Below are 23,429 nucleotides of genomic sequence, written 5' to 3'. Positions count from 1 at the left end.
ATCCAGACCAAAGCTAACTTTTTTCTGTTTCTTTAATTTTTTTTTTGTTCAAGTTTCCTTCCACAAAAGGATTAATATGGGGAAATGCTTCATGTGATTATTATACATGTAAAATCTGTATCAGATTGCTTCCCACCTCCAGTGGGATGGGGAAGAGGGAGAGAATTTGAGACTCAAAACTCTTTTTAAAATGTTGGAAACCACTTTTACATGTAATTGGGGGAAAAAATTAAATTAAAAAAAAAAGAAACAAGGCCTTTGTCAGAGATACTTGCTATAAAATATTTTTTCCAAATTTCCTGTTTTCCTTCTAATCTTGGTTGCATTGGTTTTGCATTTGCAAAACCGTTTTAATTTAATATAATCAAAATTATCTATTTAAGATACTTGCTATAAAATATTTTTTCCAAATTTCCTGTTTTTCTTCTAATCTTGGTTGCATTGGTTTTGCATTTGCAAAACCGTTTTAATTTAATATAATCAAAATTATCTATTTAATTTTTGTAATGTTCTCTATGTCTTGTTTGGTCATAAATTCTTCCCTTATCCATCAGTCTGACAGGTAAACTTTTCCATATTCCTGATTTGCTTATGGCATCACCCTTCATTTCTAGATCAAACATCCATTTTTACTTTATTCTAGAGTATAGTGTGAGATGTTGGTTATTATCCCCATTTTAAAGTTGAGAAAACTGTGACTTGCTCAGGATCCCACAGCTAGTAAATACCTGAGGCTACATTTGAACTCAGGGCTTCTTGATCTCCAGGGCGATTCTTCTGTGTACTATGTTGCCATCTAGCAGAGGTAGATAGGGAGATTGAAATGATTGAAGTGTATTGCTGGGCTCCAGGGAAAATGGACCCAAGGACCAAGGGTTTACTGAGCCTAACTCCTCCATCTCTGGGAGAGCAGGAACCGAATCCTCCAAACACTAGAGAAGGGAATGAGTCACTGAGTTTCCAGTCCTAGAAGATCTAGCCAAATCACCCAAAATCACCTACCAAAGACTTCCTTCTGTGTTTGAACGTGGACCTGCCATCCCATAACCCAGTTCCATGACTGAGGAGATCTGACTTAACTAAGATCATCCTCGTTCCTCATAGTGGTCACCTAAATTCTTGGCAACGGGGCCATAAAACATTAAAATTTCAGACCCGGGAGGTCATTGGCCAATGTTCCTATTATAGGATTAAGGAAACTGAGGTACAGAGAGGGGAAGGCACTTGTCCAGGACAACACAGCTGGAAGTAGAATTGAGTCTCTTGATTCCCAGCCTTATACTTTATTGACCCTTCAGAGGCTTACCCAGGAAATTGTCGGGGTTCAGGGGCATTAAAGACAGAGATGTTCCCATGGAAATTCGAGGGTCTTTGGCCACTATTATCTCAGCAAGTCAATTGAAATACAGCTTTTAAGGGTGTTGAACTGGAAAAAACACAGAACTATTAAATAGTCTGAAAACCCACATCTTTAATTGTGGGTTTAAGAGGGGTTCGGTAATTTTTTCTCAGGCCACCACACACAGTTGTGTGCTACATCCCTACCCAGAGCCCCAAGACTGGCTGCTCTGGCCAGGGACCCCTGGGAACACCAAAGGCTCCAGAGTGACAGTTCTGAAGAATAAAAGAAATTGAGGGACTTATATACAGGGAGTATAGTGGATTGGCTTTATAATGGCTACAAAGAAATAAGGAGTTCTAGATAGGATTATCAGGGAGAGGCTGATGCTTTACAGTGGACACAAAAGGGAAAGATCCAGCCAAGGGCTGGGCTAGCTTGGTAAGTGACTTTGACCCAAAGGGAGAAACCACTGGGACAAAAAGGGTATTTAACACCTAATGGGATTTGCTAGCTTCACCTCTAAAGAGCAGCAGATGATAACAGATAGGTAGGAATAGCTAAAATAATGGATAGAGACTTTAAAAAAAAACACCTTAATCCATACTATGGTTCTAAGGCAGAAGATTGGTCAGAAACAGACAATGGCGTTTAAGTGACTTGCCCAAGGCCAAACAGCTAGGAAGTGTCTGAGGTCAAATTTGAACCCAGGTCTTCCCATCTCTGGGCCAGGCTCTCAATTCAGTTAGCAACTATTATGTGCCAGGCAGTGTGTTAAGTGCTAGGGATATTCAAATACAAGAAACTAAGATGATCCCTACTTTTAAGGGGCTTACATTCCAACAGGGAAATGTGCTAGGTGGCACAGTGGAAAGAGCATCAGGCCTGGAATAGAGAGGACCTGGGTTCAAATCTTAACTCAGATACTTCCTAGTTGTGTGACCCTGGGCGAGTCACTTAACATCATTTGCCTAACCCTTGCCCTTCTTAGTCTTATTTCTAAGATGGAAGGTAAGTATTAAGAAAACAAGCTAGGCTTAAGGCCAGCAGTGGCTGGGGAAGGCTGCTGGAGAGGATTGGTCTCAAAGTCAAGAAGAGCTGGGTTCAAGGTCTGTCTCAGCTACATATTGGAAATGTGACGCTGATCAAGGCATTTAAGGCATAAGGACTTCAGAGTGGGTGCAGGCTTGCATTGATAGCGGAGTTTCTTCACCAGGGAATGAAATCTCTGGCCGGGTGGCTAGCCTAAGAGTCCAGAAATGCAGGTTCTCGTGCCGGCTTCTGCCTGTTTGATACCTGCAGCCCCAAGGGAGCCCAGGGGGATACGGTCTTGGGGTACAAGGTGGGGAAACGGCACGGCTGCGGGGTTAAGCCCCAGACCCTGTCCTTCCTTCTCCGTCCCAGGCATGAGGACCTGGTCCGAAAAGGTCCAGTGAGGCTCTCCTTGGGGATAAGCTGGGAGGGACAGGGCTGCAGGAACCTCTTTGGAATTGGGATGGGGCGGGGTGGGAGAGCGGAATGGAGTTCCAGGCTCCGCCGGGAGGGGGCGTCTGGTAACAGAGGGGTTGCGTTTCTCGGCCAGCAGAGGGCGTATGGGGTCAGTTTCCTGCCCCGGCAGGCCAGAAAAAGAGGGAAGCTTTCTAGGCTGAGCCTCCTAGGGGTTTAGTCGCGACAGAAAACGTGGGGACACTCCGCGGCCAGCAGGAGGAGCCATGAGGCGAGGCGCGCTAGGATTGGCGGGGCCATGCACTGAGAGGCGGGGCTTCGTGACTGAGAGCGACTAGGTATTGATGCTCCCAGGCGAAAGAGGGCGCCGTGGAGGCGGGACCGTGCGCTGGAATAGGCGGGGCTATTCTGTGCGGCCGGCAGAGGGCGCTCTGGGGTCACCTCAGGCCATCGGCCCTAGCGCTGTGGGGGAGGGACCGCGCGCTTCAAGAGGCGGGGCCACGTAGTGGGGGGTGGATTTTAGCGCTCTGGGGCCGGCAGAGGGCGTGCTGGGGACTGTCTGGGCCGCCCGGGAGCGCGCTCCGGGGACTTCGGGGGCGCGATCTCCTCCCCCCGCCCCTTTGTGTGCCTTTGGCGCCTTCCTGGCGGTCTCCCCGGCGGCGGCGGCTCTCGGGGCTCTCGGGGCTCCCTGGCTCGGCAGGGCTCGGGCTGCGCGGCCATGGACATCAAGAGGCGGCTTACACTGGAGCTGCGGAACAGGAAGCCGGGGGAGGTGAGGCCCGCGCGGGCCGGAGCACGTGGGCCCGGGGTTGGGGGCGCCGCACGTGGGCAGCCGCACGGGGGCCGGGGCCAGTGCAAGCTGGCCGGTTCGGACCAGAGCCCGGGCCTGGGGTGCCAGAATCCGAGGACGTGGCCTCTAAGGCCCCTCACGGAGGCCGGTGGTGAGAGCGCCCAAGGCCCGGGAAAGAGGCCGGGGAGTGCGGGTGCCGAGATCCGGGGACGTGGCCTTTAGGGCCCGGCACATGGACTCCGGGAAGCCGGGAATGTGGCCTTTGCGTGCGCGGAATCGAGATGTGGGGCCTGGGAAGGAGGCCGACCCGGACGTGCGCTCGGAGAGCCCGATCTTTGCCATTGAAGGCCCAGCGGGCCCGGGGGCCGTAGCGCGCTAGGAGACCCCGGGCTTTAGGGTTCATGGTCCGGGGTACGGGGTGTTCAGTAAGTCTCGGGCTCTGGGTTTGAAGGCGCGGGGTCCGGCGTGCGCTAGGAGATCCCGGGCTTTGGTGCTGAGGGCCCGAGTTACGTACTAGGAAGTCCACAGCCAGGATGTGGGGTTAGAAAGCCTTGGTCGGGACCTGAGTTTGGGAATATGGGCTTTAAGGACCGGTCCGTGAGGGCCCGAGCGGATCTAGGAGACCGGGGATGGCGCCAGGACCCCGCTGGGGCTGCCCGCAGGCAGCTCTGAGCCCTTTTAGCGGAAGGAGGCGGCACGTGGGCCCTGGCTCGTAGGTAGGAGGGCAGGTGGAGGGTCCTGGGTCCCGGAGCCGAAAGGACTACGGTGGGAAGTGGGGTAGCTCAGAGGAGCCATACACAGTTCTTCCTCCAGTAAAGCTTGCCGCCTCCCCGCCCCCAGGCTTTCAGTGTAGAAATCCCGAGCCTTTGGGCTTCAGAACAAGAGGGCTCGGGTTCAGGGTCCAAAGCTTGAAGATGGAGGGATTCCCTCCTTTAGAGAAGAGAAGGTTGGGCTTTAGGGGCCTAAAAGGCCTGGTTTCTCTGGAGTAACAGGGACTAAGCTGAGCCAGGATGTGTGGACCGGAGCCCAGAATGACTTAAGGGAAGGATGGGCCGAGCCAGGGCCTGGGGCGACAGAGCCGGTTTGGGAGGGCCCCGAGCTGGGCTGCTTGGGGGATCATAGAGGGAGTGTCAAGTCAAGTTATCCTTGCAGTCCAGAGTGGGGGGGTGATGGTCGTGGGGCCTCGCTGGGGGCAGAAGTGGGATTGCCGCTGGACTTTGAGGGGTGGAGGAAACCCTGATGGTCTGAGGCCCCAGCCTGGCCATTTGAGAGGTCACTGAGAGAGTTCTTGCTGCTGGCCCTCAGGTGAAGGATCTGGTCTTGGATAACTGCTCCTCGGAAGATGGCAAGATTGGGGGCCTGTCTTCAGAGTTTGAAAACCTTGAGTTTCTCAGCATGATCAGCATCAACCTTGTGTCTTTGGCCAACCTTCCCAAGCTTCCCCGCCTGCAAAAGGTGATAGGATGGAGAGAACTTGGGGGTTGGAGCTGGCAGCCATTGGGAAGCCCTAAGGCCTGGGAGCAGGGGTTGGAGGGGTAGCCAGATGAATGTTGGGGTGTGAGGCCTGGGCCCCTGACTGTCCCCACCCTGTTCTGCCTGGGCCCTACAGTTGGAGCTCAGTGATAACCTCATCTCTGGAGGCCTGGAGGTCCTGGCGGAGCGAACACCCAGCCTGGTCCAGTTAAACCTCAGTAGGAACAAAATCAAGGACATCAACACACTGGAGCCCCTGGTGAGGCTGCCTGGACTTGAACCCTTAATTAATTGTGCTTTCTGTGGGCAGGGACTGTTCCTTACCTAAATTTGGACTTCCCCAGGGCGGGTTGCTTATTGTACACTTAGGGGCTAAAGTGGTTTTTTGTTTTTTTTTCTTTTTTTAATTGAATGGTAAATATAATCTTGTCCTTTCTCTGGCCCAGAGCCTGAGATCTCCTTGCCCCAGTTTATTCATTCCATTTTTTCCTAAGTCCCTTTGAGGACCTCTTTGCCTGCCTTGCAGAGGTAGCATAGTTCTTCAGGAATGTTCCAGGCTCTCTGGGCACCCTTGGCAAGGGTGGAGATAGGACAAGATTCTCAAATAGTATTGGGGCCAGGGTGAGATGAGATCAAAGCCTGGGGTTTTGACATTTTCTCCTCGTTTCTTGTAGAAAAAACTGCCTAACCTCAAGAGCCTGGACCTTTTTAACTGTGATGTGACCATGTTGATGAGCTACAGGGAGAGTGTGTTTGGCCTCTTGCCCCAGCTTACCTACCTCGATGGCTACAGCGCTGATGACAAGGAAGCTCCAGACTCTGATCCTGAGGCTGATAGGGAGGGCCTGGATAGTGTTTGCGGGGAGAATGGGGAAGGTGAGGGTCTGTCAAGAATTGGCTTTCTTTCAGCTTGGGCTGAGCTCCCAAGTTCAAGTGGAAGTATTCTGGCCTTTGTTATCAGGGAGGATGGACCTCCCCACTGCATAGATGAGGAAATCAAGGCATAGCAATAGGCTGCCATGTTCACCTGTTTGGGGTAGGAAGCCCAAGTTGGGCTAACTCTTGGTCCTGGGTTATTTGGTCATGAACTTTTTATTGTTAGTGATAGGTGAAGAGGAGGAGGAGGAAGAGGAAGAGGAGGAGGAGCTTGATGAGGATGTCATTGATGATGAGGATGATGAGGATGACGAGGATGATGAGGATGAAGATGTTGATGGAGAAGAGGAGGAGGAAGAGGAAGAGGAGGAGGAAGACGAGGAGGAAGATGGCATAGAGGATGAGGTAAGGAAAAAATTGGCCCTTTGTTGTCTTTTTTCTCCTGAGAGGGGATCAGAGTAGAGGGTTGGTATCTTCCCCCATCAGAGATGCTGTAACCTAAGAGAAAAGGTGAGCATCAAGTCTGGGATTAGTCATGGTTTTTAGTCAAAGACCATTTGCAATCTGAGGGCTCCTGATGGGGTGGGGGAGAAATTTGAAGTCTTGGGTTTGAATTCTTTCTGCCCCTTCTTTCCTTTCTGACCATGGTCCAGTCTTTACTTCTCTGTGGTCTTTGAGTTCCTCATCTATACCATAAAGAGGGTGTCAGGCTAGTTCCCTTTGTTCTGGAATTCAGTCTTCCCTTTCTTAACCAACCCTTCAGGAAAATGAGGAAGATGAAGATGATGATGGGGAGGAAGATGAAGAAGAGGAGGGAGAAGGTGAGTCTCAGTCCTTTGGAAACACATTCTAGGTTCCATCCTAGAGGTTCCCCTAATAGGGAACAAGTGAAGAGCCTGGAAATGTGGCTTTGTCTTGTCCCCCACAAGTTGCCATGGGCTTGGTTCCTGGGAGGGAGCTAAGAATTCCAGTTGCCCTAGGTGGAGCAGCTCTAGTCAACTCCAGCCCGTGCCCACGAACCAGACCAGGCCCTTCCTGCATTGTTCTTCCTTCCAGCCCTAGCCCTGATGAATTTACTGAATTCTAGAACCTTTGGTGGGAGGTTGCTGGTTGGCCTAGGGGCCTCTGGATACCTGTGCTGGTCCCTCTTCCCTGGGTCTCTCCCTTCCTTATTCCACTGACCCTGATTTCTCTGACTTCAGAACCCCAGCATGGAGAGAAAAGGAAGCGAGCCACAGATGATGAGGGTGAGGACAGCGAGGATGAGGAGGAGGACTGAGCCAGCTGCCCTGCCCTGCAGTCAGGGAGTGAGCAGTGGCTTGTGGATGGACTCTGCCAGCCTTCCCTTGCCCTTTGCTCCCCCAGCCCTGAGCATTGCTGGCTCTGGGGTCTGTTCTCTTCCAGAAGGGGCTCAACAGGCACTGCTTGGCCAGGGGATTTGGCGACCAAAGGTTCTCTCCGTTTTCAGGGGTGTTTTGTGCAACAATTTGTTGGAATTCTTTCTAAATCTTTGTTTCCAAGAAAACCATGTCCCATGCCCTGCCTGGGCCCCGAAGGGGCAGGGGCTCTGGCACTTTCTCAGGATAAACCTTGCAGCCCCCTCCCTCTTCCCTCTTATTGGTCTTTTTAAATAAATAAAAACTGGAATTTTTTTTTATTTTGTCTAGTGCAAAGAGTGAATGGGTTGGGAGGGAGCGGACCCTGAATTACTCACTTCAAATGATTCTTGGACCCCCCACATCCTTAGACAGGCCAATTCTTCCTATACAACTTTTATTATCCTCAACCCCACCTGGGCCACGCCAGGACAACTGGATCCAGAGTTCCAATGCAACATTTAAGTTATTTATAAAAATAGTCCTCTACCTCCCCACCCCCTGTCATCACCAGGGTCTGGGCCTGAGAGTGGTCCCTCTCTGTAGCCACCTGCAAAGTCTGCCCAGGAGCCAATGGCTCCATACTTTGGGGAGAGGCAACCCTAGAAATCCCAGTCCTCCCCTGAGGCTGGGGGGCCCTGGGCCCTGGGCGACTGAGTTGTGAGTAAAGGAGGCCCACTTGAAGATCCAGGAGTGGGTTCCAGTGGCCAGACTGTGCCCCCTTGTGCCTCCAGCTGAGGGGGGGTGGAGGGGGATGGTGGCTGTGGGGATGGTGCAGGGGGTGGAGTCTTGCGATGGTCCTCCAAGTGAAGGGTCATGGCTGGCCTGGAGGCTGTGGAGAAGGGGCACTGCATGCAGGTGTACCGGCCTCTGGTGTGCTCCCATACAATTCGGCTGGTAGAAGAGTGGCCTGGTGAGGAAGGAGGAGGTCTTCAGAGGGGGCTTACACAATCCTGGGCTGCATTTGGGTAAGTCCTAACTTGGGTCACCTCCTTCCTGAGGAAAGTTGAGCAATCTGCACTCTGTATGATCTGAATGACAGAGGGCCTAGGCCTGGGGTGGGGGGAATGCCACTGACCTGAGGGTCCTTCAGAGCTCCCTGGGGGCCTTCTTGGGCTATTGCTGGAACCTGCAGGAGGGAAGGAAGGAGTCAGGAGGGTCGGCTCATGGCCTCACCTGCTTGGGAGAATGTACATGGCAGTGACTCGGGGACCCCTGTTTGTACACGAAGGCTGAATCTGGACCCTGTGCTCACCCTGGTTTTTTTTCCAAACAGCGGCATTAGTGTTGGAGCTGGAGCCAGAACCAGAGCTAGGGAGACCCTGGGCAGGCAAGAAAGGACGAAGGCGCGGGGGACCAGAGCCAGGGGCCAGCCCGTAGGAAGAGGGACCAAGGTAGGGGAGGAAGGGCGGTGGCACAGAGCCAGAGGCCTGGCCAGAGTAGGAGGGCAGAGTCGAGGAGCTGTAGAGTGAGGCCTCCAGCAGTGGGAATGGGCCCCGGGGAAGAGGATCCGGGGGCAGGGACAGCGGCGTGAGCAGCGGGGCCTTGTCAGGGCTGGGGCCAGGCGGTCTCTGAGCATCAGGCAGCTCCTTCTCCAGGGCGGGGGGCTGGGGGGCTTGGGACGGGGCCGGGCTGTGGGACTGGTCGGAGCAGACGTGGAGGTGCTTGAAGAGGGACCGGTGCGTCCGGAAGCGGAGAAGACAATTTTCACACCTGGGGTGAGGGGAGACAGAGGCTGGCCTGAGGGGGGAGCAAGCCCAGGGGAGCTGGACCAGATGGGCCAAGGCCACCACAGAAAACCCAGAGGGACAGTGGGGGAGGGGAGAGACCTCACTTGAAGTATCGGTTGGGCTTATAGTGCAGCTTTGTGTGGGCCATCAGCTCCTGCATGCTGGGGAAGCTCTCTGCGCAGCTAGCCGTGGAGCAGTAAAAGAGTTTCCCTGTGGAGGAATAGGGCCAGAAGCTGTGACACAGGAGGGAGGGAAGGAGGGGGTCTGCACATGTCCCAAGGCAGGCCAGAGTCAGTGACAGAACCAGGACTGGAATCCAGGTCCTCTTGACTCCAGAGGCAGCCTTCTGTCCTGCTCCTGGCTCTCGAGGGAGAGGCTTCTGAACCTTTCCCACTGGGAGCCAAGACCCCCTGTCAGGGCAGAAAGGATTCTGGGTAGGAAGTTCCACCCCATCCCCCATCCCCAGGCTTACCTTCCATGGACTGTGTGGGCTGCAAGTGACTGTGTAGGTGCTGAGCCAGTTCCCCAGGGTTGGGGAAGGCCAGGCGGCAACCATAGCTGGAGCAAGGGAACTGTCGCCCTAGGGCACAAAGCAGGGCAGCTGGTCATACTTCCCCACACCAGGCCTCGGAGCACCCAGTGCTCAACTCTGTGCCAGGTCCTAAGACCTGCTGAAGACAGCCAACACTTATGCCAAGCACTTGGGTTTGCCTATGGGAAGATTTGGGTCTAATGACCAAAGCCTCAACTAGGTGAGGCACTACTGGCTTAATGGATTCGAACCCAGGGCTTCCTGACACTTATTTTTATCTGTGGGGGTGGAGAGGAGAGCCACAAACATGAGTCTATCTGCAATAACAGATCCCTGGCAGAATGTACTAAAGACCACAGAGAAGCATCCTCATGATCTGAATGAAAGGCCTTGAAGTACATAGAGGAATCAAGATGGTGGGAAGGAGTGGAGGTAGGCATTTCAGGTCAAGAAGAGGCTGGGAGCAGAGGTGCAAAGGAAGGTACATGGCCTGTCTGATGGCAATTGTCTATGGGCAGCTAGAAGGAGCAGTGGATAAAGCACTGAACCTGAGTTATCCTGAGTTCAAATCCAGCCTAGCTGGCTATGTGACCCTGGGCAATTCACTTTATCCTGTTGGCCTCAGTTTCTTCATCTGGAAAATGAGCTGGAGGAGGAAATGTCAAACTGCTCCAGTATCTTTGCCAAGAAAACCCCAAATGGGGTCAACAAACAGTTGGACACAACTGAAAATGGATAAATGACAACTGGCCTGAAGAAAGATGTTGGTCTAGAAGTTTAGATTTTATTACCAAAGGCTTTGGGGCAAAAAGATAATGGGACAGTGAGTGGCTGGACTAGAGAAAGGGCTTAAAATTATGTCATGGGAGGATTAGTCAAAGAAATGAGGGTTCTCTAATCTGGAAAAAAGAGAAGCTTTAGGGAGTAAATGATGACTGCCATTACTGTGAAAAAGGCAGGAGTCTACAGCCTATTAACAATTAGCTATTGGGTGATGAGCCCATCTTTGAGATGGAGCTCAAGCACCTTATCACTGGAAACAGAATTTTCTACATGAGAACTGGAAGTAGGGGGTGCTAGGTGGCTTGGTGGATGGAGAGTCAGGCCTAGAGATGAGAGATCCCAAGTTCAAACCTGATCTCAGATATGTCCTAGTTGTGTGACTTAATGCCCATTGCCCAGCCCAGTGATGGCAAACCTATGGCATGCAGAGACCCCTCTGGGCACACAGCTATCCCCCCTCCCCCCAATTCATTATTTAGTCATTATTAGAGAGGCAGACTCAGGCAGAGCTGCTCCTTTCCCCTTTTCCATTCTTTCACATCCCCTACCTCTCTGCCCAACAGCCTAATGGGAGTGCCCAGGGGGTAAGGTGGGTAACTAACAGGCCACAGAGCTGGAGGGGAGCAGAGCACTTGGGCCCCTCCCCTCCCCCTCTCTACACTTGCTGAGGACATTCCTCACTTCACTGATACCCCCATCCAACAGCCCAATGGGGGCACCAGACACTTGGAAGGGAGGAGCATAGCATGAGGCCTTTTGGGGGGGGGCTTGACCTAGCCCTTATTACTCTTCTGCTTTAGAACCAGTACATAGTATAGATTCTAAGAAAGAAAGGGTTTGAAAAAAAACTGGAAGTGACCTTAGAAATAAATCATTTTGTCTGCCTCTCCTTACAATTCATTGTACTCCAGGGAAGAAAAGTGAGGCTCAGGAGAAGTCCTTATCTACTTGTTTGTACATATCATGAAAACAGCAGACCTGAAACTAGAACCCAAACTTCCAGACTCCCACCCAGGCCAAAGCTCTTTCTACTGAGCTAGGCTACAGGCATCTGAGCCAAGGATGGGTAGCAGAAATACTGGTCATGAGACTCCTGGCCTGTCTTTGGGAACTAGATGTCCTCTAAGGTAATTACTAGTCCTGAGTATAGCCTGATCAGGGCTAGGCTTTAGGAAGATTCACTTCTCCACCCTCCCACACTTACATGAGCTTGGTCACTCAAGGCCAGAAGACAAGTTGGGAGACTCCTAAAGGGAGGTAAGTACTTTTTCTTAGGGGGAAAGCAAGAGGGATTCCAAAGGACAAGACTCTTAGGTGGAAGGACCAAAGGAGTTGAGGATAATCAGAGTCTCAGAACAGAGGACAGAGATACTGTTGACATCTCTCAGATGATGAACAGCTCTGGGGGGAAATGATCAAAGGTTCAGTAATGGACACAGTGAGTTAGCTGCCAAAGGAACATGTAAATAAATTCTAGGATTTGGAACAAGAAGAGAACTTAGCATCTAGTCCAAACCCCTCATTTTATTTTTAAACCTTTACTTTCCATCTCAGAATTAATAATACTGTGTATGGGTTCTAAGGCAGAAGAGTAGTAAGGGCTAGCAATTGGGATTAAGTGACTTGTTCAGGGTTACAGGTAGGAAGTGTCTGAGGTCAGTTTTGAACCCAGGACCTGCCATCTCTAGGCCTGATTCTCAATCCACTGAGCCACCTAGCTGACCCCCAACTTTCTCATTTTAGAGAATTAAACTTAAGACTCAAAAGTAAGGGATCAGCATAAGGTCACATAGCTAGCTAGGAAGGAACAGAGCTGGTAGATGAGCCTAGGCCCTCAGTGGACCAAGATCCTGGAAATGTGGTCTAGTAGCCTGAGACAGACTGTAGCACTACAGATATTAGTTGGGGGTGTCGCCTGCAAAGAAGTGACAATTTAACCTATGAAAGGTATCTTCACATCTCCAAGAAGGAGCCAGCAAAGCCAATAGCAGTGGTCAGACAGGCAAGAGAGAGTATCCAGAAGGCAAAGATATGGTCAACAGTGTTAAATGCTGCTGATAAGTCAAGCAGAACAACGTTTGAAAAAAGAACACTGGAATTAGTGATGAGCAGGCATTGGTAACCATAGGAAAAAGTGTCAGGAGAATAATGGAGGCAGAAGCTATGGCATGTGTTTTCTCACCCTGAGCTGGTTTCATGGACTCCCTAACCAGGCCTCCACATGTGTGCCCATCACCCTCATTTGGTCCCTGTACCCCCACAGGCTCTAGTTCCTCACCAGAAGAGGGGGGCCTGCGCTTTGGAAGGCGTGGCTCCTCGCTGGGGCTGCTGTTTACACCCCCTCCTGTGTTGGTTCTGTTGGAGTGCTTGCATTCTACAGAGGGAAGACAGGTGCCCGTGGGCTATCAATATTCCTTATGTACTCCTTGCCCCATCAAGCCAAAAGTCCTCCCTAGGAGGCCCCTAGGCCTGAAGATTGCAAAGAAAACCCCATTCCCAAGTGCCAGTCCATGACCCTTCCCCAACTCACCCTCTGCTGAGAAGGCTGGAGACAGCTGCTCCTTCTCTGGCTTGGTTGCTGGGCTCTGACTGGGGCTGCTATAGACATCTGAGAAGGGCAATGGTGCAGGACATGCCTGGACCCCAGGCCCCATCCCAGAACTCTCCTCCTGAGGGCAATGAATCAGATATGGTAGAGTTAGCCCTTGGGCTTTCCCTCTCAAACTTCCCTCTTTCCACTTACCCCCTGCCACCCAACCCCAAATCTCTGCTTCCACAAATCTTTTGTCCCCAGGACAGCCCAGAGGAGGGGGAGCATCAACAAGGAAACTTTGGTTCAAGAAATGCCTTGGTGAAGTCCTATTCCTTACACTTGCCTCAGGCTCCCTTTACCTTCTCCAGGCCTAGAACCACCCATAGAATGTCAGGCTAGGAGTCATAAAACAGCACTAGCTGAGAAACTTAAGGGACCATCAAATCCAATGCTCTACTTGACAGAATGGGATGGTAAGAACTGAACCTGGGCCAAATCTCCCAGCAAGTCTGGGGTTAGAATGCTGGATGACTTGACTTGGAATCTACCTCTCTCTGCTTCCCTGCCAGAAAATGTTCACTGTCACCGGGTATCCCTTCTCCAGGTGCAAAGCAGATCCCAACCCCATTCCTCTAGTAGTACACTGAGAGGATAAAAAGCAGGGGCTCTGTTGTAGTGCCTAGCTATGGAGTTAAGTTAGGCTGCCCAAGGGGGAAAAAGAAGAATGGAAAGAGAAAGGTGGGCTGAGAAGGACAATATTTATTGTTTCAGTCTGCTCACATTGACCCAATGATATTCCATAGTTGCCATAGATTGACTGGGGTTGTTGGAAGTAGGCCTAGGTAGTAGCTAGGATCCAGGAGATTTTGGAGTTAGGGGGAAGGCTGGACTAAGGCAGGAAATGATAATCTACTATTGTGGAAACACTCTTGGATTTGATGACAGAGGATCTGCATTCAAGTCAGTTTTGTTACTGATTACCTATATGACCTTGGATAAGTCACCAAACACCTCTGGGTATCAGTTTTATTATCTCTAGAAAAAGGAGAGGATGGGTCACACTAGATCATAGATTTAAAGATGAAAAAGATCTTGGAAGTCATATAATCCAACCCCTTCCTTCATTTTTCAGATGAGGAAACCAGGGTGTAGAGACAATAAATCAACACAGTCACACAACTAGTTGGTGATAAAGCTGTTTCAAATCCAGGTCTTCTGATTCTAAATGTAACATTATTTCCAAATTCTAAAGTCTCTTAGGACAAAGTTGTCAAAATTGCCTGCAAAACTCCTGAAACAGATTACAAAGTAATTGGGAAATGTTTCACAAAGTAAAGATATCAACATAATGTGGTTTTCTAAGTCAATATGCCACCTGGGAGTCCATTTCTATGTGAGCTGCCTTGGAAAATCAAATGAGATATTTAGCATAGTACCTGGCATGTCGGATTTAATAAATGTTTATTCTTTTTTTTTTCCTTTCAGCTCTAAACCTTAGAAATAGTCAGGGTTGGAGTTCCAGTTATAGAAAAGATGGAATAGAAGTGGCTAGGCAACACAGTGGATAGAACACCAGGCCTGGAATCTGGGTCTTGTATTCAAATTTACACTTAGACACATCCTAGCTATGTGACCTTGGGCAAGTCACCTAACCCCTCTTGCCTAGCCTTTATTGCTCTTCTGCCCTTAGAATGGATACTTAGACAGAAGGCAAGGTTAGCACAGATAGACTGGGCATAGGGAAATCCTAGATCTCATAAAAAACTAGAAGTATATGGGACAGGGAAGAGGTTGTTTCTGTGGAAGAGTCCAGGCAATGGTCAAAGACTGAGACAAAGTACAGCCTAGAATGGGCTGAGGGCAATTCTGAAGCACAGGAGCATAAAATGTAGGGCTAGAAAGGTCCTCAGCAGTTTAATTCTTTCATTTTATAAGTAAGGAAACTCAGGCCCAAGGGAGTAGGGTAAATGACCAGCCTAAGGTCACACCCAGATGTTGTCAAAGGCAGAGTTTGAATTCACTGTCTTTGGACTCCAGAACTAGTGGGACAGGGCCTAGCACAGAAGAGGTAAACCCTGTAGGGGACGGGCAGAGAAAAGAGGTATTTATAGTATTTATAGGATTGAGATCTAGAAACTGGGGAGTTTCCACAACATCTTAAACAAAAATGGAATCTGCACGGGCGGGGGCCTAAAATAAAAGAAGGCTCTGGTATAAGGAGAGGCCTAGAACAGATAGATTTGGAACACTGAGGGGGTGAGGACCAAGATACTAACAGAAACACTGGGGGGCGGGAATTGACGGAAGGGGGAGAAGGGGGGAGAGAAGATCTTTCCGTGTCAGGGGCGGGCCCGGGATATTGATAAGAGTTCCGAGGGGGTAGGGTCAGAACCCTGGTTAAGGAGGGGTGGGGGAAGGAAAACACAAAATAGAGGCCTTATGTTTGCGAAGGTGGAGCCCAGGACGGAGGCGGAGTTTGGGCCTCAGGAGGCGGGACTAAGCATAGATGGCGAGACCCTGCGGGGGCGGGACATGGAATAGAGGCGGGATTTGGAACGTGATGGGGCAGGGCCTGTACAGGGGTGGAGCTAAGAATGCAAGCAGGGCGTGTCCCTATCCTTGTCTCCCTAGCTGTCAGTCAGGCTGTCAATTTCGCGCCCCGCCCCCTCATCCCCCTTTCCCTCCGCGGCGGCTCTTCTCCATCCCCTCCTTCTCTCTAGGTCCCAGCCCCGGTCCCGGCCCCGGCGCGCGCTCACCATCCCTCCCCGTGTCCGCGCGCTGCCTTTGTTCTGCGGCTCCCGCTGCAGCTCCCCCCGCTGCGGGGACACGCTCACGTCGCCGCCATCTTGTGCCAAGGCTCGGCTCTCGCGAGAGCAGGCGCTGCCGCGCGGGGCCTGGAATGGGGGAGAGGGCTGGGCCGCCGAGGCGGCGAAGTGGGAGGAGTTTGAAGAGGGATGGGGATTGAGGCGGAGTCTAAGGACTGGGACGCATGCGTCCAGCGTCCGGATAGCATCTCCCCGAAGCCAAAGCACGCACAGCTTGGCGTTGCGTGGGGACGAGCGCGCCACCTCGTCCCAATTCCGTTGGGTCTCCTGGGGAGCTCCACCCAAGCATAGGCCACGCCTTAGCGCTACTGGAGGTATCTGATCTATCATCCACACTCCCCTTGTGTTGAAAGTGGTGAAACTGAGGTCCGAGCTTCTAAAAACAAATGAAGTGTGATTGGCCCGCCTCCCGATTCTCTTCCCTCTCATATTTTGCGTTCCCTTGTCTCGGTTTCCTCATCTGTAAAATGATGGTACAGATAGAGCACTGGACCTGAAGTCAGACTAGAATTCAAACTCAACTCCCAATACTTAACTAGCTGGGTTGGGGGTTTGGGAGGCTGTGGGGGAAGGGGGGAGGCACTTCATCTCTCTGACTCAGTTTCTTCAGCTGTGAAATGGTTAAAATAGCACCTACCTCTCCGGTTGTGAGGATCAAACAAGATAATATAGGGCACTTAGCAAATTTAAAGCAATATATAAATGCTAACTATCATTATTATTACTTCTATCTTCTGCTCTGAAAACTGGCATCAAATTAACAATTACATAGCCTCTCAAGAAGGGCCTGTCAATTGATTGGATTGTTCATTGTTCCAAAGACTGTATTCCTCCTCACCAGAACAGAACAACCTTCCCTGGCTAGCACTCCCCTATTACCTGTTATTTCTCCCTTTTAAAGTGGAAACTTCTTAAGATGGGGGACTCTGATTTTCATATTCCTTGAATTTAACACAGTCCTTGAAATGCGGTAAGCAGCCTAACAAAAGCTTTTTTCTGTCATTTATTCAACCATCCATTTTGTGTCTGTCTCATTACCAAATTCTTCCTTCACTTTCTATTGAGTGTGAGTGGTGACAGTTATAATATTACAAATTCTTACTTCCATTCATTTCAGAATAGATAACATATTAGCAATCTAATATGTGTCTATCCTGGAAGGGGATTAAGAGATACAAAAACCAAAATCAAACAGTTACTGATTTGCTCAAGGAATTGACACTTTCCAGAGGGAGGTAACTTTGACAAAGAAAAAATAAATTTGAAGTTATATTTCAAGCTGGAGTGGGGATGCTCATCTTTATGAGAGGGAAGGAGGGTAACTAAAGGAGTATAGAAAACTACATTATAACTAAGGCTGTGCTCTCTTGTTCCTGCTCTCTCTCTCACTCAGTTCGACTCAGGTCCATGGGGCCAGATGCCTGGGAAGGTACCATTGACTGCATGGTTTGGGGTGGAAGGGGGGGGAGGGGGAAGAGAAGACTAATGTTCCTTGTGAAAATTCCCAAGCAAACAACTTCAGATATCTTGGAAGACCCTGTAACTTTCCATGTTTCCTGTAAAACCTCCAGTCTGCAAAAAGCTTAGGATCCTGCTTCTAGCTTTTGAATGGGTGTTTTATCCTTGACCTCTTTTGGGATATTGATTGATCTAGCACTCTGATCCCCTTTCTGCCTGGGTTTTCCACTTAGACTTCTCCTGATTGGGGTAGTTTTTCACATTTTTCTTACCCTTCTGGGAGATGGTCATTATTTATACAGATGAGAATAATAATGGTGAGATAGGAAAGAGAGATCAAAGTAAAAATTTGAGGGGGATGAAAACAGGCTTACCTGGAAGAATCAGTGAAGGATTCATGGAAGAAGTAGTTTCTGAGCTGAGTCTGGAAGCAAGAGATGGATTTCAAAAGGCAAAAATGAGAATGGAGTGTATTTCAGGCATGGGGGAGGGATAGCCCATGAAAATATGTGGAAGTGAGGGAGTTATATTGAGTTCAAGGACAGCTAGTAGCCTAGATAGGTAGCAAGTTGGATAGTGTGCTAGACTTAGACTCAAGAAGACCTCTGTGTAAATCTGACCTCAAATACCTAGTAGCTGTTTAATCCTAGGCAAGTCACTTTACTGCCTTAGTTTATTCATCAATAAGTTAGAGATAATAATAGTACCTACATCCCAGGAGAGTCATGAGGATGCAATGAGGTAATTTTGTAAGGTGCTTTGCCAACTTTAAAGTACTATATAAATGCTAGCCATAGTTATTTGTTTGTTGGCTACAACATAACACGAAGGAGTGATATAAAAAAAAGAATGCAAGATTGAGCTAGTCATATACAGAGTCCCTTAAATGTCCAATTGAGATTTTGTTTTATTTTATCAGCAATAGGGAATTCCAAGTTTTTTGGGAAGGGTATGACATGGCCAGACCCAAGTTTATTTTGGCCTTGTGTGAAGGACTGGTGGAGATGAGAACAGAAGAATTAGGCAATAGGTTCAAAGCTGACCTCAGACACTTCCTAGCTGTGTGACCCTGGGCAAGTCACATAAACCTCATTGCCTAGGCCTTACTAGGCCTTCTGCCTAGGAATCAATACACAGTATTGCTTCTAAGGCAGAAGATAAGGGTTTAAAGAAAAAAAAAAGAATTGGGTGGATCTAGGAGCCTATTGGAGTAGGCCTGCCAAGAAGTGATTAAGGAAGGGACTGCACTGGAGTGGTGGTGGTCTGAATGGGAAGAAGGGGCTAGATGGGACCAATGTACCATGGAAGTAGACTATGTGAGGCTGAACAAATGATTGGAGAGTGGGGTGGGTGGGTGAGGCTAGGGAAAGGAGAGACTTCTCTTCCTCCAGCCTCTGCAGTCTCTAGTGCTGCTTTGTAATCATCTCTCCGCCCTGTAATCTAGGGTATCCCCTCAAGGCTCTTCTGGGCTCCTGGCTCCACCCTCTCTCACCAGCCTCTCCCAGGGTTATCTCATTGACTCTCAGCTTCAATTATCATCTCTTAGAAGAAGACTCCCCATGTGCAAGTCTGATCTTGTCACTTCCCAGCCTAGGAAATGGCTCCCCCCATTGCCTCTAGGATCAAATACAATGCTCCTCTAATAGTTAAAGCTTTTCACAATCTGGCTACAATCTAGCCTTCCAGACTGGTTTCACATCACTCTCTCTCCCTCTGCATTCCAGACAAACTGGTTCCTTATCTATATGACATAATATTCCATATCTGGCCTCTGCAGTTTGTTTGTCCAGGATTTCCCTCCCCTACCTCTATCATCCATGCCTGGAATGCTCTCCCTCTTCACTCCTCCTTGGAATCCCTAGCTCCCTTTGACTCCATTTAAGAGCAGCCTCCTACAGGAGGTTTTTGCTGATTACAGAAATTGTTGGTGTTTTCTTATTATACAAAATTACTATGTACTTATTGTGTATATATTTTCCATTTATGACTGTGTCTATTATACAAAATTACTACGTACTTTGTATATTTTTACCCCCCATTTATGTGTGTAACTATTGTATTTTCTCAACAGAACATATCAGGGCTGTACTGAAAATGATTGGTCAGTGCAACTAGGTGGCTACGTAGAAAGACAGTCAAGCCTGAAGATAGGATGGCCAGGGTTTAGATATGACTTTAGATACTTCTTAGCTGTAAGACCCTGGGCAAGTCACTTAATCCCCATTGTTTAGCCTTTACCAGTCTTCTGCCTTGGAACTGATATTTAGTATTGATGAAGGTAAGAGTTAAGAGAGAACTTGATCAGCGATTCTAAAAAGAGGAACCCCACCCCAACCCAAGTAGGCTGGGAAGGAGAAACAAGATTTAATTTTGGGCTTTCTCTCTCCCCCTAGGTCCATGATGGCAAACCTATGGCATGTATGCCAAAGATGCACATGCACCATCCCTGGCAGAATTAGTTACTAGAAAGGCAGAGGGACTCCAGCAGAGATGCTCCCTTCCCCATCTCCACCACGCCTCCCTCTCCCCCCACCCCCCCACTCTTTCCTCTGAGCAGAGTGCTCAGGCCATTCCTCTCCCTTTCTCCCTCCCCTGTCTGGGACTGAGGGTCTCCTCTCTCACACTAAAAGATCTCCACTTTCATTCCTTCCTTCCCCACCAGCCACTAGTCTGGGGGGTGGCCACCTCCCAAAGGCTAACTGCACTCCTTATGCCTCCTGCTTCCACCTCCAAATGGATAGCAAGCCAATAGGCAGCCTCATTCCCAGCACAGTGGTTGCCTCATGGGTGCACCAATATTATGCAAATATAAGCAGCCTAAAAGGTGCTGAGGTTACATCTCTGCAATAGAGCCCAGCAGAAGCCACGTGGGACTGCATTTGAATTGGACTGGACAAGGACATGAACCTTGTGTTGTAATAAGAAGCCATCTGCCCTCCAACTCCCCCAGCCTTCCTCCACTTTCCTGACCCTACTAGTCTTCTGCAGAGCAAAGTTCTGCAGCAGCTCCCTCACTTGGCTCCTGGTGCAGCTTGCTTGATGCAGCAGTAAGTCCCTGTGGCAGCAGGAGGCAGCTTCCTCAGGATACCAGTCAGCTGGCAGCCCCTGAACTTGGGGGAGTTGTGGGCTCTCTTGGGGGAGGTGGGGTGAGGCATGACATGTGGTCTTTAAAAGGTTTGCCATCATTGACCTAGCTCATAGATAGAGAGGAAAGTCTTCCCCCTTCTTACACCCCTCTTCCTAACAGCAGCTCCAGTGACTACATTCTTTTCAGACTATACTTTTGTTTGCTCAGATAAGCCTGAGACAAAAATGACTGAATCCCAAATCCTTGGCATCCTCTTCTGCTATTTTTTCTTCCTTTGAGCAGAGGTGATTAAACTGAAATCTTGAGTGATAGATGTTTCTAGCCCTTAGTGGCTACCTACCCTAGGAGAATGTGAGCACCTTGAGGGCAAAGATTGTTTAACTTCAATCTGCCTTAGTTTCATCAACTATAAAAGGGAAAATAATAAAGCATTTGCCTACAGGGTTGTTAAGAAGATCAAATGAAGCAATATTTGTAAAGTGCTTAGCACAGTACCTGGCACATTGTAAGGGCTGTATAAATACCAGCTATTATTGTTGGCTGGTTTTTAACTAATTAAGTAAGAATTTCATAAATTCAGAATTATTGAGAGATCCCTGTGACTACTGTCAGGAAGATGAACCATCCCTACCTGAGTTCCCAGTAGCCATGGATCAGGAATGGGTTGCTCTGTGAGGCAGCTGGGAATCAGAAGTGAATGAGTTCTGGTCCTGCCTATTGACCTTATTTTATGGAATCCCCAAATTTACCTATGTCTCTGGGGAACTTGCCTTTAAGGAACTCCCAGACTAACCCTTGACTTAGACTGAACAATAAACCTTAAAGTACCAAATGATCTCAACCTAGATAGAATTAGCAGATATAATCAAATTTTAAGTAGCCTTTTGTCTTAGAAGTTTCCCCCTTTGTATCTAGGCCTCTCCCAGGGAATCCAGCCCCTCACTGGAATCCTTCTTCTCTTATTTCCATGTAAACTAATCAAATGTTCTTCCTTTTCTTTATTCCCAAAATGTATATACAACCCCAAGTTCTTCAATTCTATGAAAAATCTCCTTTTAATATCCATTTTCCCTGAGATAGTTCCCACAGTCCCAGAACTTGTCTCTTGTGTGTCTTTTGAATAACTCTGTATAGTGGTTAATGGAGCAATGTCTTCCTTGTCTTGATTAAAGACTTGCTCTTTCTAACTACTTCGGTGGTTCTGTTTCTCAAGGCTGATACCATAGACCCATTATAGTGAGCCTATAACACACTTGCCAAAAAGGGCACATAGAGCCCTCTCTGTGGGCACATCTACAGTTGTCTGCCAGAGTTCCTTACTAGAAAGCCAGAAGGACTCAGGAAGGAGCTGTTCCCTGCCTCCTCTGTTGCACCTGAGGACATTCTTCATTTCACCCACCCCTCTGCACAGCAGCCCAATGGCAACACTTTCTCCCTCTCCTGTCTAGGGTAAAGTATGAGGGGGTGTGAGGTGTTGACTCATATGCTGTGTGAGGGTGTGGCATAGATGACAGTCTGTAGGGTCTGTGGTGAAGATGATTCCCATGGTGGGGTTGGAGAAGAGATAGGTTTGAGGGGAGCATAGCTCACAACCTAACACATAGCAGGAGGGGAGCAGAGCTGGAGGAAGTAGAGTGCTGGAGCCACTCTCCTCCCCCTCTCCACACTTGCCTCTCATCACTCGAGCCCTCTGTCCAGCAGCCTAATGGGAGTGCTTCTTCCCTGCCCTGTCTGGGGTAAGGGGGTGGGGCAACCTGGCACTCCATCTCTAAAAGGCTCACCATCACTGCCTTAGACACTTATTAGCTTGGCAAATCTGGGCAACCTCTGTTAGCTTCAGTTTTCTTAATTGTAATATGATAATAGCATATACCTATTTCACAGGGTTGTGAGGATCAAATACTAAAACGTTTATAAAATTCTTAGCATAATGCCTGAAACACAGTAGGTTCTGTTGCAGGGTTTGGAAAGGGCATCTTTTACAAGCAAGAATGCAAGACTCAGAAACTTGGCTTAAAAATAGAGAAATGTATTAATTTGGAAAATAATGTTGAATCTGACCAGGGGGCAGAATAGATGGAAGCCTGCCTTCTAGGTGGAAGAACTGCTCCTCAGGAGGATAGTAAGATAGCATGAGTAGAATGCCTCAATTCTGGGGTTTTTATATTCTTTTACAGCAGTGAGGAAATGACTCTGGAGCAAGGGGTTGGGGGGAGGAGGTTTGCCCAAAGGAATGGGGTGGTTCTCAATATTTGGAGGACAGATGGATGAGGTGTGTCTTTGTTCATCTCAAATCTATGGGACAGTTGAAGGAGGATAATCCTCTCAGGGTCAAATGTTTTGGATTGGGAGTCAGAGGGTGTAAGGGAGCAAAGGAATTTCCCAGAGTATAGTTTGCCTGCGTTTCTAGGGGTACAATGCCCATGCCAGCTACTATGTAAATGCTTTTTATCCTTTCCCCCTCTTTCCTGTTTAAAAGGTGGATGAAGTAAGAGGGGAATCTGTTCATCAGTGCTATTAATCTTATAAGGGTTTTTATTGCCTGGAAAAAAATAGCTAGTAGTGATGGGCTTAAATGATTAATATTATTAATTATTATCCATGTTATTCTTAAATGACTCTTGTGTTTTCTATATCTGTTAATGGGCTCCTGTGAATGTTTTTAGTTATAGATTAGTATTTCACATTTAAGTGTTTGTCAGTGTACACTTATGGGTCTTTTTTTGTTTTAAGCATTTCTTTTGTTGTGGAAGAAATAAATAGCTGTCCTATACCATATCTATGCTTTGGATATCCATGTAACTTTTCCAGAAGAGATGATCTGCCAATACCACTTTTGAGGAGATCATAAACAGTAGCCAAACCAAAACTTTGCCTAAGGAGGTTTCTCTGGAATACCAGGTGGGACTTGATAATATACTTAAGAATACAAGAAAAACCTGACCCTCTCTTAATCAGACTCACCCAGGACTCAATCTAGTCTGCTAAGCTAACACCCAGAGCCAGAGTACCTTAGTGAGAAAAAGGCAACCTCTTTGATCATGCAAAAATGGTAACTCTTAGCTCCTTTAAAAAAATCTTTTTATTTCTACTGTGATCCTTAGTACAGTGCCTAGCATACAGTAGAACTTTAAAATAAATGCCTAGGGGGAAGCTGGGTAGCTCAGTGGATTGAGAGCC

At 48.8% G+C, this 23,429-nt stretch overlaps 2 protein-coding genes across 3 annotated transcripts; one reads left to right on the top strand and one right to left on the bottom strand.

Moving 5' to 3' along the window:
- The first annotated feature begins 3,234 nt into the window (after nucleotides 1-3,234).
- LOC100017476 (acidic leucine-rich nuclear phosphoprotein 32 family member B-like) lies at nucleotides 3,235-7,581 on the top strand. Of its 2 annotated transcripts, none has more exons than XM_056822041.1 (7): nucleotides 3,235-3,557; nucleotides 4,881-5,030; nucleotides 5,185-5,307; nucleotides 5,723-5,924; nucleotides 6,151-6,329; nucleotides 6,688-6,745; nucleotides 7,127-7,581. In XM_056822041.1, exons 1-7 carry the CDS (start codon nucleotides 3,504-3,506, stop codon nucleotides 7,201-7,203), a joined length of 843 nt encoding a protein of 280 aa, XP_056678019.1. In that variant the 5' UTR covers nucleotides 3,235-3,503; the 3' UTR covers nucleotides 7,204-7,581. The 2 variants fall into 2 exon arrangements, with proteins under 2 accessions (XP_056678019.1, XP_016287747.1); XM_016432261.2 differs by having other exon boundaries at nucleotides 3,320-3,557; nucleotides 6,157-6,329.
- Nucleotides 7,582-7,680: 99 nt separating this feature from the next.
- ZNF414 (zinc finger protein 414) lies at nucleotides 7,681-17,634 on the bottom strand. Its single transcript, XM_056822040.1, has 9 exons — nucleotides 17,536-17,634; nucleotides 15,635-16,079; nucleotides 12,876-13,014; nucleotides 12,624-12,719; nucleotides 9,503-9,610; nucleotides 9,135-9,240; nucleotides 8,556-9,013; nucleotides 8,379-8,429; nucleotides 7,681-8,210 (listed from the first exon to the last, which is right to left on the bottom strand). The coding sequence occupies exons 2-9, from the start codon at nucleotides 16,031-16,033 to the stop codon at nucleotides 7,903-7,905; spliced, it is 1,665 nt and encodes a 554-aa protein (XP_056678018.1). The 5' UTR covers nucleotides 16,034-16,079; nucleotides 17,536-17,634; the 3' UTR covers nucleotides 7,681-7,902.
- Between the last annotated feature and the right edge of the window lie 5,795 nt (nucleotides 17,635-23,429).

The sequence above is a fragment of the Monodelphis domestica genome, chromosome 3 (assembly GCF_027887165.1).
Source record: "Monodelphis domestica isolate mMonDom1 chromosome 3, mMonDom1.pri, whole genome shotgun sequence".
In the NCBI taxonomy this organism is placed as follows: Eukaryota; Metazoa; Chordata; class Mammalia; order Didelphimorphia; family Didelphidae; genus Monodelphis; species Monodelphis domestica.
This window is presented reverse-complemented; position numbering and strand designations above follow the sequence as displayed.